This window comes from Mobula hypostoma, chromosome 28 (genome assembly GCF_963921235.1).
Source record: "Mobula hypostoma chromosome 28, sMobHyp1.1, whole genome shotgun sequence".
NCBI classification, from domain to species: Eukaryota; Metazoa; Chordata; class Chondrichthyes; order Myliobatiformes; family Myliobatidae; genus Mobula; species Mobula hypostoma.
In genome coordinates, this window is record NC_086124.1 from 17,382,130 (window position 1) to 17,400,091 (window position 17,962).

The 17,962-nt window shown below is 50.8% G+C and overlaps 2 protein-coding genes across 2 annotated transcripts; both read right to left on the reverse strand.

Moving 5' to 3' along the window:
* Window positions 1–669: 669 nt before the first annotated feature.
* On the reverse strand, window positions 670–5,869 carry LOC134338733 (synaptogyrin-4-like). Its single transcript, XM_063034776.1, has 4 exons — window positions 5,691–5,869; window positions 4,707–4,941; window positions 4,175–4,308; window positions 670–834 (listed from the first exon to the last, which is right to left on the reverse strand). Exons 1-4 carry the CDS (start codon window positions 5,814–5,816, stop codon window positions 670–672), a joined length of 660 nt encoding a protein of 219 aa, XP_062890846.1. The 5' UTR covers window positions 5,817–5,869.
* Window positions 5,870–8,607: 2,738 nt separating this feature from the next.
* Window positions 8,608–16,477, reverse strand: LOC134338843 (G-protein coupled receptor family C group 5 member C-like). The gene is made up of 4 exons (XM_063034983.1): window positions 16,463–16,477; window positions 10,319–11,316; window positions 9,010–9,107; window positions 8,608–8,758 (listed from the first exon to the last, which is right to left on the reverse strand). Exons 1-4 carry the CDS (start codon window positions 16,465–16,467, stop codon window positions 8,729–8,731), a joined length of 1,131 nt encoding a protein of 376 aa, XP_062891053.1. The 5' UTR covers window positions 16,468–16,477; the 3' UTR covers window positions 8,608–8,728.
* Window positions 16,478–17,962: the final 1,485 nt, after the last annotated feature.

A 17,962-nucleotide genomic window follows, 5' to 3' on the forward strand; every position in this document is an offset into this window, starting at 1 on the left:
AGAGGGGCATGGGTTTGCAGCAACCCTAGATACAGTGATCCCTCACCACCCCGTCTCATCACCCCTCCCACAGCACTCCCTCCTCATGCCCTCGCACAGTTCTCCCTCCTCACCCCCTCCCACAGCATTTCCTCCTCAGCCCACTCCCACTGTGCTCTGTCTACCCCTCCCACAGCACTCACTCCTCGTCTCCCCCAGCACAGCACAGCACAATACAATGCTCCCTCATCACCCTTCCCACAGCGCTCCCTGCCACAACACCCTCTCCATCAGCACTCCCTCCTCACAGCCCCTCCCAAACTGTGGCGCTCCCTCCTCACCACCTCTCCCTCAATTTCCAAACATTCAGAGACTACTGCAGAACATTCCCCCTCCCCCCCCCCCGCAAAGAAAGCACCTCGATCTCTATATTCTGATGGTTACAGCTGAAAAATAATTCCCCGGAGCGGGGAGGAATTTTAATGTCTGATTTCTTTTCAGTGAAGAGATAATTTTAAAATTGATAAGACTTCAGAAACCTTCCAGAGTTGTCCAGGGGTCGTGGTGCAGAAGCCAAAGGGTCACCTTCCTTACAATGTCCTGGAAGTTGTCTTTTCTGAAGAGTTTGCGTTTAAGAGATGAAATGTGGGGAGTTGGATTCATTGCGCAACCATTAAAAAAACAAGTTTTTCAGACAGAAGCAACAGGCGATTTGGAAGCTCCACGAGATCTCAGGTCCCATCTGGACTTGGTGGGGAGGGTCTCCCCCTGACCAGCGTATAGGCCCGAAACCCCATAGGTCATGGAGGACTTGAACTCCTGGAGCCTCAGGGTCAGATGCACCACCATCAGGACCTGGGGAAATGAAAGGGGTGGTTAGCAAGGGGGAAGCAAAAGAGACGGCAGATGCTTTGGGCCTGGATCTAGACTGTTGAAAGCAGAGCCTTTGAGACCTTTTCACAGAGCACTGCAGCACAGAAGCAGACCCTTCTGCTCATTGAGTCCATGCCTTCCTGGTCTTCTGCCTAGTCCCATCGACCTGCAGTCAGACCTTATTCTTCCATATCCCTCCTGTCCATTTCTAACATTTATCTCTTAAATGTTAGAATCGAACTTGCATCCCCCCCAACTTCCACTGGCAGCTGCTCCACACTTGCACTACCCTCCAAATGAAGAAGTTCCCCTTAAATATTTCACCTTTCACCCTTAACCTATGACCTCTTTTTCCGGTCTCACCCAACCTTAGTGGAAAAAGTCTACATGTATTTACTCTACCTATGTTTGAGGGAACATTGGATTCAACCTTTCCCTGTAGCTCAGGTCCTCAAATCCCAGCAACATCCTTGTCAATTTTCTCTGCACCCTTTCAAGAATGTTATCTGTATATGTCAATATTTTTCCTGTACATGCACAAGAATGATCCTGGGAATGACAAGGTTAATGCATGAGGAGATCTGGGCCTGCACTTGCCAGAGTATTGAAGAATAAGGGGGCGGGGGGTATCTCATTGAAACCTATCGAATATTGAAAGGCCAACATAGAGTGGACATGGAGAGTTCCCAAAAGGTTAACTTGCAGGTTGCGTCAGTGGTAAGAAAGGCAAATGCAATGTTAGCCTTCATTTTGAGAGGACTGGACTAAAAGAGCAAGGACGTAATACTGAGGATTTATAAGGCATGCACTTGGGCCCCTTATCCAAGAAAAGATGTGCTGTCATTAGAGAGGAGATGTTCACAAGAATGATTCCAGAAATGAAAGTTTAGAACAATGGGGGGGTGCAATCTTAATGAAACCGTTCAAATATTGAATGACCTTGATAGGGTAGAGATTGAGTGGATGTTTCCAAGAGTAGGGGAGTCTAAGATCAGAGGGCATAGCCTCTGAATGCAAGGATGTCCCTTGAGAACGGAGATGAGGAAGAATTTCTTCAGCCAGAAGGTGGTAAATCTATGGGATTCATTGCCACAGACATCTGTGGGGGCAAAGTCATTGGGTATATTTAAAGCGGAGGTGGATAGATTCTTGATTAGTAAGGGCGTCAAAGGGTACACGGAGAAGGCAGGAGAATAGGGTTAAAGGGACTAATATATCAGCCAACTCCAACCTGATAGCATGGATATGTCTATCCACGGCCTCCTCTACTGTAAAGATGAAGCCGCACTCAGGTTGGAGGAACAACACCTTATATTCCGTCTGGGTAGCCTCCAACCTGATGGCATGAACATTGCCTTCTCAAACTTCCACTAATGCCCCACCTCCCCCTCGTACCCCATCCGTTACTTATTTATATACACACATTCTTTTTCTCTCTCTCCTTTTTCTCCCTCTGTCCCCCTCACTATACCCCTTGCCCATCCTCTGGTTTTTCCCCCCTCCCTCTTTTCTTTCTCCCTGGGCCTCCTGTCCCATGATCCTCTCATATCCCTTTTTTCCAATCAACCATCCACCTCTTGGCTCCATCCCTCCCCCTCCTGTCTTCTCCTATCATTTCAGATCTACCCCTCCCCCTCCCACTTTCAAATCTCTTACTAGCTCTTCTTTCAGTTAGTCCTGATGAAGGGTCTCGGCCCGAAACGTCGACTGTACCTCTTCCTAGAGATGCTGCCCGGCCTGCTGCGCTCACCAGCAACTTTGATGTGTGTTGCTTGAATTTCCAGCGTCTGCAGAATTCCCCGTGTGTGGCAGAGCAGATTCATTGAGCCGAATGGCCTAATTCTGCTTCTGTCTTATGGTCTTATGGTCTAGGGAGGTGACCAGAACTGCACGCAATACTCCAAATACAGCCTTACCAATGTCTTGTACAAAGGGACATCCTCACTCCTGTATTCAGTGCTCTGATATACAAAGGCCAATGTGCCAGAAGTATTATTTATGTATTACAGTGTACTGCTGCCACAAAATAACAAATTTCACATCATAGGTCTGTGATACTAGAACTGATTCTAATACTGATTATGCAGTCATTAAGGTCCAAAACTTCACAGCAAAAAAGCAGGCTCTTCAGCCCATCTAGTCTATAACCTGGTCTTTTACCTCGTTCCATCTACCTGCAGTCAGAACATATCCATCCAGACCCCTCAAATCCATGTACCTACAGTATCTAATCTCCCTTAATTGTTACAATCAAACCCGTATCCATCACATTCAATAGCAGCTCATTCCACTCTCACACCATCCTCTGAGTGATTAAGTTCTCCCTCATCCCTGACATCTGACACTTCCGTAGGCAGCCTTTCTCTCAGTGTGAATGGCCGTTCCACCAGTTCAACTCCACCTGTCCCAGCCTCACCCCCTGAGACCGTTCTGCCTTCTCTCTCTCTCCCCCTACTGGCCCCAACCTCACTAGCAGACTTGCAGATGAAGGCAGACCGCATCCCTCCCTCCCTCCTTGACCCGCTGAGTTCACCAGGCATCCTGCTGGAGTTCAGGAGGACTGGGCTGAGGCAGAGTCATCAACTGCATCCACAGTCCTTCACTTGAGGTCGGGGAGTCTGAAGAGCTCACTGCCGATTTTGGGAAAGGGGGAGGAAGACTGATCAATGGGGGAAGAACAGTCTCTGACAGCCTCTGAGGAGAACTGGGATGGGCCAAGGGCTGGGAGTGGGAACAAACACAGAGGGGAACACCGCCAGCAGATGTTTGCAGTGTCTCATCCATTCCAGATCGGCAGCCATTTGCAGTGCCGCAACAGACCCAGACCTGTGGATATTCGTAGAGTCCTAATCATCCCAGAACAGTGGCTATTTGCAATGTCCCATCAGTCCCAGACCAGTGGCCATTTTGTCCCATCAGTCCCAAACCAGCGGCCATTTTGTCCCATCAGTCCCAGACCAGTGGCCATTTTGTCCCATCAGTCCCAGACCGGCAGCCATTTGCAGTGTATCATCAGTCACAGACTTGTGGGCATTATCAGTGTCCCATCTCTCTCAGACCAGCGAACATTTGCAATGTCCCATCAGTCAAGGGCCTGAGACCATTTGTAGTGTCCCATCAGTCCCAGGCCCTTGACCATTTGCAGTAACCCTCAGTCCAAAGCCGTGGCCATTTGCACTGTCACACTAACATCCAGGCAGGCCACCATATGCAGTGTCCCATCAGTACCAAACAGGCAGCTATTTATAGTGTCCCATCGCTCCTAGATTGTCAGATAGTTGTAGCACCTCACCATGCCCAGAGCAGCAGTCCAGCTACTTACCCAGCAGCCAGCTCCGGCCAAAGCGATGGTGATGATGGTGCGAGTGCTGTGGACATTAGCCGAGGATGGCTCCGAACGGATCCACTGCTCCAAGATGAACATGCTGAGCAGAGCCCAGACAAATAGCCAGATCACTGTAGGAAGAAAAGAGAGAAGGTGGCATGTCAGAGAGGGAGGGGGCAGAAGCTGGGCATCTGTGGAGTGAGCTTCATTCTGTGCCTGACCCCAGGAGTGTGTGATGGGACGGTGTGGAGGGAGCTTCACTCTGTGTCTGACCCTGGGAGTGTGTGATGGGACAGTGTAGTGGGAGCTTCACTCTGTGTCTGACCCTGGGAGTGTGTGATGAGGTGGTGTGGAGGAAGCCTCACTCTGTCTGACCCTGGGAGTGTGTGATGGAGTGATGCGGAGGGAGCCTCACTCTGTCTGACCCCAGCAATATTGGCCAGATGGAGAGTGCCTCACTTTTTGCCTGAGACCCAGACGCTTTGCCTTTCCTCAGCTGGGCCACCCATGAAGCCTCCTGCCTCCTCACCTGCTGTCGCCAGCTCTGCCAGACAGATGAGATGCAGGTACCTTGGAACCTGTATGTGTGGCAGGTAGGGATCCAGGCACAGGAAGGTGAGGTTGGTGATCATCGTCACAAAGGTACAGAAGAAGAGGAGGCGGCAGATGAAGTTCCTGCCATTGAAGATACAGACGTGGTCCCCTGGCCGCTCACTCCGGTACCCATAGAGGGCTACCAGGATGAAGATAATCAGCGATGACACCTGCCCGGGGGAACAAGATATTGGTATTGGAATTGGTGTTATTATTGGTATTCAACTCGTATTGAAATGGAATTGGAATTGGTGTTGGTATTGGATTGGAATTTGTATTGATATTGATATTAGTATTGGTATTAATATTGGTTTTGTACTGGAACTGGAATTGATATTGGCATTGTATTGGAATTGGAATTTGAATTGATATTGATATTAGTATTGTTTGATATTGGTATTCGTATTAGTATTGATATAGTATTAGTATTGGAATTAGTGTCGATATTGATATTGGTATTAGCATTGGTACTGGAAATTGAATTGGTATGGATAATGGTATTGATATTGTGGTATTGGAAATTATATTATTATTGCTATTGCAATTGTTTTGATATTGTTTTAGTAATGGTAATACCCCGCAGAGCCTTGAGACGATCGTAGTTGGTCTGTTTCATTGCCTTATTGGTGCGACGAGTTTGCAACACTACAAAGCTCCATGCGGCCAGTCTAAAATGAGACAGTGTCTGAAACAGCCCGTTCGCGACGGGACGGTATTTCTGCACTGTGACAGTGTTACGGACGGAGTGTTCACTGTAGGATAATGGTCCAGATGCTGTGTCCGGGACGTAACGGGGAACCAGAAGTCTGTGTTCGGGGGGAAGTGAGCCTGGCGTTCTATTTCTAATGGGACAATGTCGCAAATGGTGTGCGCGGGACGGGACGGTGCCACAGTCGGTCCCCCAGACTGTGTCTCCTACCAGCAGGAAGAGGCGCCCCTGGTTCAAGTGGTCTTGTATCCAGAGCCAGGCCCAGAGCATCTTCTCCTTGCCCCACATTCCTCTCTCGTCCGGTGTCACGCTCAGCGCCTCCCGCCCCGGCCCCATTCTCTGGCTGCCGCCGGCTGGACGAACGAGGTGGCCGCAGATCCTTCGGGGGAGTTCCTGGACTCGAGGAGGTGGGGTAGGATGAGCTCCCACACTTTAAACCCCCTCCCCATCCTCACCTTGGGCTCCTGCTGACGTCAGCGGAGTAGGTAACAGAGGCCTGTTGACGTCACGAAGCAGCCCACCCCCCCCGCCCTCCTCCTCCTCCTCCCCAACATTTGCTCCTCCAGTTCTTCCGCCTCAGTTAACCCTCCCCTCTTTTCCCCCCTCCTCTCTCTAACTTACCACACCCCTCTTCCTGCACCACCTCACCTCCTCCCCCTTCCTCCCTCATCTATCCCTATACTCCCCTCATCTAACTCCTCATCTCCGCCCTGCTCCTGGTCCCTTCACCTACCTCTCCACTCACGATCTCCTCACCCTCTCCTGCTCCCCTCCTTATCCGCCATCTTCCTTCCCAACCCCGCCCCGCCCCCATCCCTCACCATTTCCTGGTCTAACTCTTCCCGCTCACCGATCCCTCCCCCCACTTCCCCATCAACTACGCGCCACCTCCTCCCCTCCTTGTCCCCCTCCCCACCCCGCAACTACCCCTCTCCTCTGCCTGTTCGTCCCACTCCGTCTCCTCACCTGCCCATCCCGTTCTGACCTCCTCTCTTTCTCACCCTCCCTTCACCTGCCCGTCACCTCCCCTCCTTCCTCATCGCTCACCGACCCCGCCCCCTCTGCGCCTCCTCCCGCTACTCATCCCTCAGCGTATCATGCACTCCCATCGATCTAACCCCCACCCTCTTTCGTCCCGTCCTCATCCTTCGGCCCCTCACATATCCAGCCAACTTTTGCCCTGTGCTCCCTCGCCTCTCTGCAGGAGGTGCTGCCTGAAGGAGGTAACGTCATAGATTCCCACCGTCCGGGCCATGCCATCTTTTCGCAGCTCCGTCGGACAAGAGGTGCAGAAACCTGAAGTCCCACACCACTCGGCTCAGGAACAGCTACTCCCCTCAACCATTCGGTTCTTGAACGAACCGACACAACCCTAATCACTACCTCAGTACAGTGACACTTTGCACTGCAATGGACTTAGTTTTTTTTTTAATTTTTATTCTGATTGTGTTCTAGCTTGTAAAAACAAAATCGTGTAGAATTTACATTTAGGACATTTTTCTTCTTGTGAACGTTGTGTATCTGATGCCCTGTTCCTGTGCTGCTGCTGCGAGTAGGTTTTTCACTGCATAAATACACAGGAGATTTTGGACTTCTGGAGATCTGGAAATCCAGAGCAACACGCACAAAATGCTGGATGCTGGGCGTCCCGGTCCGCGCCCCTGTATCACGACTGCAAAGGATTATTCGGACTTCTTTTTTGTTTCTTCTTATTAATTTTTTTCTTATTCTGGCTTCTTTCCCCTTCCTTTCATGTCTGATGAAGATTCTAGGCCCAAGACATCCTTAAATGCTGTTTCACCTCCTGAGATCCTTCAGCATTTTGTGTGCATTCCTCAGTTTTTCAATGTACCTACAATGTATATATATACATATACATACATATATGCAGATACACACACACATAAATATGAAGAGTGAGGGTCTCCGTCGGTCAGAGTTCTCCATGGATATTGTCCAGATACACAAGCCTGGGCAGCGCGATGTGGAGAACGAGCTGTTGCACATGGAGCAAACTCGCCCTCTCCACGCAACTGCTGAACCCAAAGGGACGGCAGAGACCGGTACAGTTTGGTGCCAGCAGCGTCCCAGGAGTTGCCAGTCAGCATTGAACTCAGTGTAGTTAGGGACTCCTGCTCCGGATTTTTCCCTCGGGGTTTACTCCCGAAGCCTTCCCCGTGAGTGGGTATAGCCGCAGGGCAGCGGAGGTTTGCGATCAGGTTTGCTTCTCCTGTTGGAGCTGCCAACCACGGCTGATGAGCCCCATCTGCCCGAAGCGACCGGTTTTAAGGCGCCAGTAACCCGCCTTGTCCCCTTCTCCTGTCAGTAGAAACGGTTCCGCCGGGTTAGAAGCTAAGCCGTGGGTGAAGGTCAAGGACTTTTGCAGAGTGCTGCAGTAAATTTTATGTATTGCACTGTACTGCAATAAAGAGAAAAAACAATAAGGTGCAAGCAACATGATGAGCTGCGTATGCACACACGGACTGCTGCATCTACCTGTAAATTTGACATTGACTTCCACGAGTGAAAAAATAAATGCTATTATCTCTTAACTATTAACACCCAGTACTTTATGTAGGCACGTGGCCAAGTGGTTAAGGCATTGGACTAGCGATCTGAAGGTCGCTAGTTCGAGCCCCAGCTGAGGCAACGTGTTGTGTCCTTGAGCAAGGCACTTAATCACACATTGCTCTGCGACGACACTGGTGCCAAGCTGTATGGGTCCTAATGCCCTTCCCTTGGACAACATTGGTGTCATGAAGAGGGGAGACTTGCAGCATGGGCAACTGCTGGTCTTCCATACAACCTTGCCCAGGCCTGCGCCCTGGAGAGTGAAGACTTTCCAGGCGCAGAGTTCCATGGTCTCACAAGACTAACAGATGCCTTTACTTTACTTTATTATAGTGATTATATTCGACTGTAGTGTGAACCACGGACACGGCTCGGTGTTTCGGAAGATTTTATTATGACACAACCCCTATAAGTATTATAATATTATAAAGTGGGCTCTTTGCAAACCTATCGCTCTTAAAACACATCCCACCCTCCCACCAGGACTTGGCGTGCTTTGGCGGGTAGAGACAGCAGACAAGGTAACTGGAGGACGATATCACACAACAGTCCCCCCCCCCAACCAAATCGAGCCACCACTCCTATTCCCACCCTTTCCAATGTCTCTCCAGGTTCCGAAATCCCAGGTTTCATCGCGCAGCGGGATCCTGAGGCCGAACGTGCTGGCGCCGGTTCGCTCACTGGAAGTGCGTCCGGTACTGGGGGTTCTGGGGAGGCAAAGAAGAGAGAGGGTGACTGAAAGGGGTAACCGGGATTTATGAAGGGAGGTACACAGAGAGGGAGAGAGATATGGGGGAGGGAGAGTGGGTGCGGGACAGGAGGAAGAGGGAGAGGTAGATGGGGAGCGGGAGAGATAGATAGGACAATGGAGGTGTGTTGAAGACCCCGTAGCCCTCTCAGGAGTGTGGGGAGGGTATTCTAGGACCGATGACAGCAGAGTGAGGATGGGGATACTCACAGAGACGGTGGACAACCGCTGTTGCTGCCGCGGGGGTAAGGAGTTCAGCTTCAGCATCGCCATCGGACCGACGTCCTCAAAAGGGGATTTCAACTTCCCTGGAGGTGGGAGGATAGAGAGCAGCTTCAGGCTTTGGTCCTGCTTTATCTGCAGAGCACAACGCACCTTCGACCTCCACCCTCACCTACCAATCTCATTCTACAGTATCTCCCTCCCCACCCACTCCTCCTCAACACAAAACCCTCTCCCACCCTCTACATCCCATCATCCATTCACGAGCCTCTCCCTACCCATCTTAAAACCTCTCTCCCTCTCCGAGGCTGAGCTCAACAACACCACTCCCTCCCCTCTCCTCAATCTCTCCCTAAATACACTCACCCCTCTCTCTCTCTCCAACATAACCTTCCTCTCTCCCCATCCATCCACAGACATCCCCCGTTCTGTATACTCCATACTCCTCCTCAAAACTCCTCTCCCTCTCCGGCCCTCACCTCAATCCCTCACACCATACCATCTCCCCTCTCCTCAAACCATCCCTACCTCCCTATCCTTCTCTCTTTCTCCAACCCCACAATCCATCGCCTGACCTCTCCATCTCTGAATACAGCCTTCCCAACTCCTCAAAACCTCTCTTCCCCTCCGATTCTCACCTAACCAACACCGCTCCCTCCACTTTCACCCTCCCTCTCTCTCAGCATCCATCGACAGACCTCCTCTAATCCGCATAGTCCCTACCCATCTCCTCAACTTCTCTCTCTCTCCTAACCGTCTCTAGTTCCACCATCCATCAACAGACTAATCACTCTCTGACCTCACCCTCCCCTCCCTAAACACACTCGCTCTCACTCCCCACCCCTCTATCTCCTGCAGACCCTCCCTCCCTCTCAACACATCCCTCCTTGCTGACTCCACCCATCCCTCTCATTTAACTCCTCCCCAAACTTCCCCCCCCTTCCAACTCTTACCTTCCTATTTCAATCCCTCCCCTCTCTCCCTTTAGTCCTCTCTTCTCACTCTCCCTGCCCGTCTAACTCCTTCCTCTCTCCCCATTTCTTCCCATCTTTTTCCCTCTCTATCCCCTTCTGTTCCCTTTTCCTTCTCTCCCACTACTTATCTAACTCTTCCTCCCGACCTCTTTCTTCCCTTTCACTCGTATCAACCCTTTTGCTTAACTCTGTATAACCTCTCCCCTATCCCACCCATAACCCCATCTCTCCCTCCTCTCTCCCCCACCGTCCCATTCCCTTCTTTCAATTCCAAACCACGCCCCCTCCCCCAAAACTTTTATCCCTCTCTCTGAGACACTTACCTGCCTCGGGCTGGAACGACTTGTTGTCCGCCGAACTGACCCTGGACACGCCCAGACTGTCCCGCCCCTCGCTGTCCGTCTCGTCCTCATCCTCCTCGCCTCTTCTCCGGGCCCTCCACGCCTCCAGCACCCATGGTAGGAGGCAGCCAGCCAGCAGCGCCCAGCCGTTCGCCAGTAACAGGGCGGCGAGCGGCGAATCGTCCCAGGCGTCGCGGTAGGGAATCCAGGAGGGTCGGCGCTCGCCGCGCAGGTAGGCGGCCAGGCAGACGGTCCAGACGGCGGCAGAGAGGGCAGCGGCTACCAGCAGATAGCCGGCCTCCCTCCACCGCCGGCGGGGGCCCCGCCGGTGTCGCTTGAGGAGAGCGGCCAGCGACAGCGCCAGCCCGGTCGCCAAGAGCACCATCACATAGACCAGAGAACCCACGAGGTCGCTCTTGGCCACCGAACAGGGGTTCTGCCCTGGCACGGACTTCAGTGGCCGCGCCCGGACAGTCGACGTGATCAGCCACACCGCCTTAATCAGACACTCCACCAGGAAGAGAGTGAGGGCGGCCAGCAGCCAAAGCGGGGACGTTCTGCCGCCGCCCCGCCGCAACAGGAGTCCTGCCTGGACGCATAGGCTGGCGAAACAGAGGGCGGGCACGGCACCGAGGAGGAAGCGCCGGGCCGCACAGTTGTCAGCATGCGGCTTCACCACGAAAGCAAAGCTGAGCCCCAGGCAACCCCAGGCGCCGGCCGCCAACATCACCCGCAACGCCGGTAGCGTCAGTCCCTTCCACCACGCAGCCGAGCTGCGGCCCCACGAGAGGTGCGTCAGCACCAGAAGGGCCACCGTCAGTCCGGCACCCAGCGCCAACCCCGCCACCGCTAGCGCCTCGACCAGAATACCCCACCCTTCCTTCAGGTTACACAGGCTGTGGTAGATCCAGTTCAGATCCCGGCTGCAGCCGGCCGGAGCTCTAGCCATGGGGAGTAAGGTGGACAGAGGTTCTCGGAACCTGTTGGGGTGAGAGAGAAGGGGATCAGATTATGGAGTCAGACAGAGGTGAGGTGTTTCCCTGTCCCGCTAAGAATCCACATGCAGACGCACGCTGTGACCAGTCGCTGATTACACCTCGACACTAACAACAGTGCGTCGTAAATTATGGCGGGACACCAACAGCAAGTCTGTCTTAAGTTTCACCCGAACAAAAGCTACGCCCCCGTTACAGTCTGTCGCATTACACACTAATGCAAGCTACAACCCCGTCACAAGTTACACCCCGACAGAAGCTAGTTAAGAGCCGCAAAACTGTTCACAATACTCCGTGAGGCCTCACCAGTGCTTCATAAAACCTCAACATCACACCCTTGCTTTAATATTCTAGTCATAGTCGGTCGTAAATTACATCCAGGCTCAAACAACAGTCGATAAGACAGGAACAGAATTAGGCCGTTCGGCCCATCGAGTCTAGTCCGCCATTACACCATGGCTGATTTATAATCCTTCTCAACCACATTCTCCTGGCGACCGTCCGTAACCTTCGTCACCCTTACTTGGGTGCAAAACCATCAATTCCGTCATCCAAATCATTGACATATAACGTGGAAAGAGACAGTCCCAACACGGACCCCTGCAGAACACCACCCGGTCACCCAGTAGACAACCAGAAAATTCCACCTTTATCCTCACTCGTTGTCTCCTGCCAATCTTCCTCTGAGATAGTACCTTTCCTGCCAGACCATGGGCTCTTGTTAACCAGCCTCACGGACTGCACTTTGTCAAAGGCCTTCTGAAAATCCAAATGAAGAATATCTATTGACACTCTTTTGTCTATCCTGATTGTTATTTTCCTATTCTCCTGGTTTTTCCCTGTAAACTTTGAAGTCTCGAAAATAGTCTGTGCCTTTATTCCTTCTGCCGATGTGCATGACTAAGCACTTACTTCCATTAGTCCACAAACTTGGCCGCAAAACCGTCAATTCCTTCATCCAGATCATTGACAACATAACGTAAAATATAACCAGATATAACAATTACAGCACGGAAACAGGCCATCTTTGCCCTTCTAGTCCGTGCCGAACTCTTACTCTCACCTAGTCCCACCGACCTGCACTCAGCGCATAACCCTCCATTCCTTTCCTGTCCATATATCTATCCAATTTAACTTTAAATTAAATTTAACAATCGAACCTGCCTCAACCACTTCTGCTGGAAGCTCGTTCCACACAGCCACCACTCTCTGAGTAAAGAAATTCCCCCTCATGTTACCCCTAAACTTTTGCCCTTTAACTCTAAAATGAAGCTGTCCAAACACGAACCCGTGTGGAGCACCACTAGTCACTGGCAGCTAACCAGAAAAAAGACCCTTTATTCCCAATCTTTTGACTTCTGCCGGTCAACCAATCATCTATCCACGGTAGTACCTTTCCTGTACTGCCATGGCCTGCTATTTTGCTATTTTCTGCTATCCTCTTTGGTATTGTTGGCTAGCTCACCTTCATATTTCATCTTTTCTCCCCTTATAGCTTTTTCAGTTACCTTCTGTTGGATTTTGAAAGTTTCCCAAACCTCTTAACTTCCCACTATTTTATATTCTAGTATAAAAAATTATGTTTGAGAGAGATGGAGAGTTGTGAACAGACTTAACCCTTTCATTTCCACGGCCCAGTGTCCATGATTTACACCGGGCAAAATTGTTCAAGGTTAACCCCTTCATCCCCAGCCCCACTACTTCTGGTTACACTGGGCAGGACCATAATTGGATTAACCCCATCATTCCCAGCTGCACTGTCCTGGTTACGTCGGGCAGACTGCAATTGGATTAACTCCTTTAGTCCCACTGTCACTTCGAGAGACTGACGGACGAGAGGGAAAGGGAGAAGGGGCAATGGGCGGGAGGGAGGGAGAGTGTGAAAGAAGAGAGGGGGTAAGAGCGAAAGAGAGACACACACAGGGTGGACAGCGGGAGAAAAGAAAATGCGACAGCTGGGGAGAGACTTAGAGTGGGACAGAGTTTGGCTTAGTTTGGCATTTGCTAAAGTGTGCCGAGAGAGAGAGAGAGAGAGAGAGAGAGAGAAAGACTGTTTCACAGAGAGATAGGAAGATGAAGAGATAGATAGGAAGATGAAGAGATAGATAGTTTGACAAAGGGAATGTATGATAGAGTATTTTAGGCAGGGAAAAGGAGAGGGGTCCTAGTTTAACATGGCAGGGACGGAGAAGGACAACGAATGTGTGCGAGATGGTTTGATGTTTGACAGAGAGAGAGAGAAGGAGGGAAAGAGCGAGATTGGGTTTGAGAAGGCATTTGACAGGGACTGCTTGATGTTGATGCAGAGAGAAGCGGGGAAAGTTTGTGGTCTGACAGAGGGTCAGAGAGTAATGGGGTAAGATGGGTGAGAGAAACGGAAAGGGCAGGAAGAGGGGGGAGAGACATGGGGGACAGAGAGAGAGACACTGATAGAGAGAGCAGAGAGAAATGGGGGCAGTGAGAGAAAAAAAACAACAGTTTGTCAAAGTGGAAAAGAGAGAAGGGGGAAAGGGAAAGAGCGGGAGACACAGGCAGAGGAACAGGGAAAAGGATAGAGAGAGAGAAAAAAGAGTGCGATGGTGAGGGTTGAGGGGAAAGGAGTGTCAGGGAGTGATAGGGAGAAATGGGAGAGAGTGACAGAGCCAGATAGGGAGAAAACGGGATTTATGACAAGGGGGTTTATAGAGGAAAAGAGTGGGGCTTAGTTTGACAGCGATAGAGGGAGAAAGTAAGTTAGTTGATAGAAGGAGAGGGGGAAAAGGTTTAGGTTGAGAGATGGAGGTTGTGACAGAATGGGTGAGTTTCAGATGGGGAGAGAAATAGAGAGAGAGTTTTTATGTTTGAGAGAGAGCAAGAGATAGATCGACGCAATGTGACAGAGCAATTTAGTTTGATGGTTTGACAGGAGGGAGAGAAGCGACTGTGTGAAGCTGTCGGGAAAAGTATAAGTGAGAGGGGAGATCGGGAGAGGGAAGGGAGGGTGAGCGGAGGTTCGGAGGTTATGTGTGCACTCACGGGCTATGCGCTCTCTCTCTTTGTCTCTGCCTCACACAGGCTCCCAGCTGCCGCTCCGAGATACTGACAACTCTCAGCCCAGGAAGAACTAGGATACAACGGAGGGGAGGGGCAGAGAGGGTGGGTGTGGCGGTGTGGAGGTGCAATTTCTCAATTTCTCCTGCTTCCCCTCCACTCCCCCACACGCACGTCCCGAGGCACCGGGATACAGACAGCTGGAGAGAGTCCTGGCCCTCCCTCATCTCTCCACCATCCCTCTCCACCTCCTCTTCGTCCCTCCTTTATCCCCTTTTCCCTCATTCGTCCGTCCTTTCCTCATTCCTCTCTCGCTCATCTCTCCCTCAACGCTCCTCCATCTCTCTCTTGCTCATTCCTCCTTCAATACTCTCTGGAATCTCCCCTCCCTTCTTTGTCCCCTTTCTCATCCCTCTCCCTCATACCTCCCTCCTTGTCTCTCCATCATCCCTCTCTTCCTATCCCTCCCACCCTCCCTCATCCCTTCCTCTCATCCTTCGCTCGTTGCACTCTCTTCCATCCCTCTCTCTGCTCTCACCCTCACCCCACTCCTCCATCCCTTCCTGATCCCTCTCTCCTTCATCGCTACCCCATCCTTCTCGCCCTGAAACGCACCCGCCCCCCACGTCCTACACTCCCCGTCCCTTTCACACCTGAGGCGGATCTACTCCCAGAGCACACGGACCGAGACTGCAATAGGTGGGAACCTCTGTTACCGCTGCAGAGGTGCCTCGCTGCCCGCCGCAGGAATCCGGGGGATTGTTCCCGCAAGGCGCGGTGTCTCACCCACTACATCAGGCCCGCCTTAAACTGTCTCAATTTAACCATTAACCCTCGATCATGTTTAATTGCTGGCGTCCGTGTCAGAGGCGTGGCTCAGAACCAAAATTCTTTAACTGCGTGGGCAGAAGGTGTTAGTATAGTAGTCCATACCATTATTAATTTAATGGTTCAGTTTATAGGCCGAATGGGCTGTTCTTGTTCAGTACTGTTCTTTGAAATGCATTAGTTCAAAGTTCAAAGTCAATTTTTCAATCAAAGTACCATATACAGCTTGAGAAACATTTTCTTACCAGAAAGGGAAAAAAAATAAATACAATAGGACTTTACGGAAAACTATACGTGAACAAATATTGAAAATTAACTAATGTGCAAAAGAAGACAAACTGTAGAAATAAAAACAATGACGAGAAAATCTGCAGATGCTGGAAATCGAAGCAAAGCGCCGGAGGAACAAGCAGCATCTCTGGAAAAGGGTAAACAGTCGACGTTTTAGGCCGAGACCCTCGATCTGCTTCGCCTGCTGAGCTCCTCCAGCGTTCTGTGTGTGTTAAGTAAAAAAAAATAATAATACTGAGAACATGGGTTGTATAGAGCCCTCGAGGGTGGGTCTGTAGGTCGCAGAATCAGATCAGAAGTTACCCACATCGGTACAAGAGCCTGATGGTTGACGTGTGATAACTGTACCTGAACCTGGTGGTCTACGGTCGTACAGCGGTTAGCGCGATGTGAGTACAGTTCAAGCAACACACATCAAAGTTGCCGGTGAACGCAGCCGGCCAGGCAGCATCTCTAGGAAGAGGCACAGTCGACGTTTCGGCCCGAGACGTCGACTGTACCTCTTCCTAGAGAGGCTGCCTGGCCTGCTGCGTTCACCAGCAACTTTGATGTGTGTTGCTTGAATTTCCAGCATCTGCAGATATTCCTCGTGGGTTTCGGAGTTCGATTCCGGCGCCGTTCAGTGGGCCGTCGCTCCCTATACGACCACCGCGTGGAATGCGTGGATTTTCCCCGGGTGCCTTCCAAAGGCGTGCCGGAAATGTGTTAGTCTTTACGAAGGGGTCCCGGGGAGTTTGTTAATATCTACAGGGGTCTCCGGACGCAGGGAGTATGTTAATTTTTACAAGGGTCCCTGGGATTGTGTTAATATTTATAGGGGGACAGGGAAGTGTGCTAATATTTACAGGGGTCTCCGGGAGTGTGTTAATAGTGCAAGAGACGATCAGCCAGGTAACTTCCATGGATAAGTGGACCATAAACTTTCAGAAACCTGATGGTGGTGGGGAAGAAGCTTTGAGTGTAAGTACGTAGTCTCCTGTACCTCATCTCGGATGGTAGTAATGAGGAGAGGGCATGTCCGGATGGTGGGGGATGCCGCCTTCTTGATGCACCTGTCCGGCTGGGAGACCAGAACTGAACACCTTATCCCCAGGTGCGGACTCCGCGGCGCTTTAAGAAAGAGGATCAAAAGGTGCTGACCCGTTCGCTCGGTCTTCTTGCAATCTAAAAGACAAGTACCTTTAGCTTCCCCGGTCGCTAGCGGAGTCTTCGCTCACAGTGATTTAGCGTCCCCTTGGGCATAGGTTTCGCAAACGTGCGGCGTTTCACTGGGAGAATTGCAGTGTCCGCCAACACACCGACCCTCCCCCGTCAAGAGCCACAGACAGTCGCTGACAAAACAACCGGGCGCTGGAGGTTAGGCGATTACCCAGACAGGGGAGGGAATGTTTGGCAGATCAGGTGGTGCCTGTGGGGTTGGGGGGGGGCGGGTTGTGAAGACAGACAGGCAGAGAGAGAAGGAAATGAGAGAGACAAGCAGAGAGAAAGAGAGAGAGAGGGACACATAGATAGAAAGTGTCAGAGACAGAGAGACAGTGAAGGAGGGAGGGAGAGAGACAAAGAGAGAAAAATAGGCAGACAGACGAACAACGGGGTCCCAGGAAGGCAAGCGGCGGAGTGAGAGTGAGGGGAGAGAGAGAGAATGAGAGAGTGGGTGAGAGGTTGAAAGAGGGAAAGGGGAAGATTTAGAGAGATTGAGAGGGAGAGAACAACGCACACAAAATGCTGGAGGAACTCAGCAAGCCAGGCAGCATCTAGGAAAAGAGTACAGTCGACGTTTTGGGCCGAAACCCTTCGACTGCCTGGCTTGCTGAGTTCCTCCAGCATTTTGTGTGTGTTGCTCCAATTTCCAGCTTCTGCAGATTTTCTGTTGTTTGAGAGAGAGAGAGAGATTGGGCAATGTTCACATCCTTTGCTACTAGCGCACAAAGGAATTTTAGCTGCGCATAAAAGGTTGTCACCCTCAAACTCGTTGGCATGTTAAGTATATATCAACATATTAAAGTTATATTTCAAGTTTCAACAAATTAACAAGATTTCATCACCTAATCTACTTTCATTTCATATAATAATCTCTCTGCAGCTGGTAGCAGGCCTTGCATATTCTCAGCTGTCACCATGCAGGGATGTGGAAATCGTTTAGCCCGAAGCCCAAGACTATACTTTTTTAACGCCAGGATATGCCATTTTTCCGTCAAGATGTACCGCGCCGTTGCATCCCAGATAAGTGAAATTCTTTTGTCGTGATGAATATCTATCAAAATAAAACACTGCCTTCCACTATATGAAAGTCGAGAAGGCAGAATGAAACCACCAGATAAGCGTTCTTCCGATCGCAAACAGACGCGTTAAAATACCTATCTGGATCTTTTGTCGTCCAGCTTTGTAATGTTTGACCATTTCAAACAACGTTAATAACATGTGAAAAGATTGATATTATTACATGCTGACGCACAGTATATGAGAAATAAGCTATTTATTG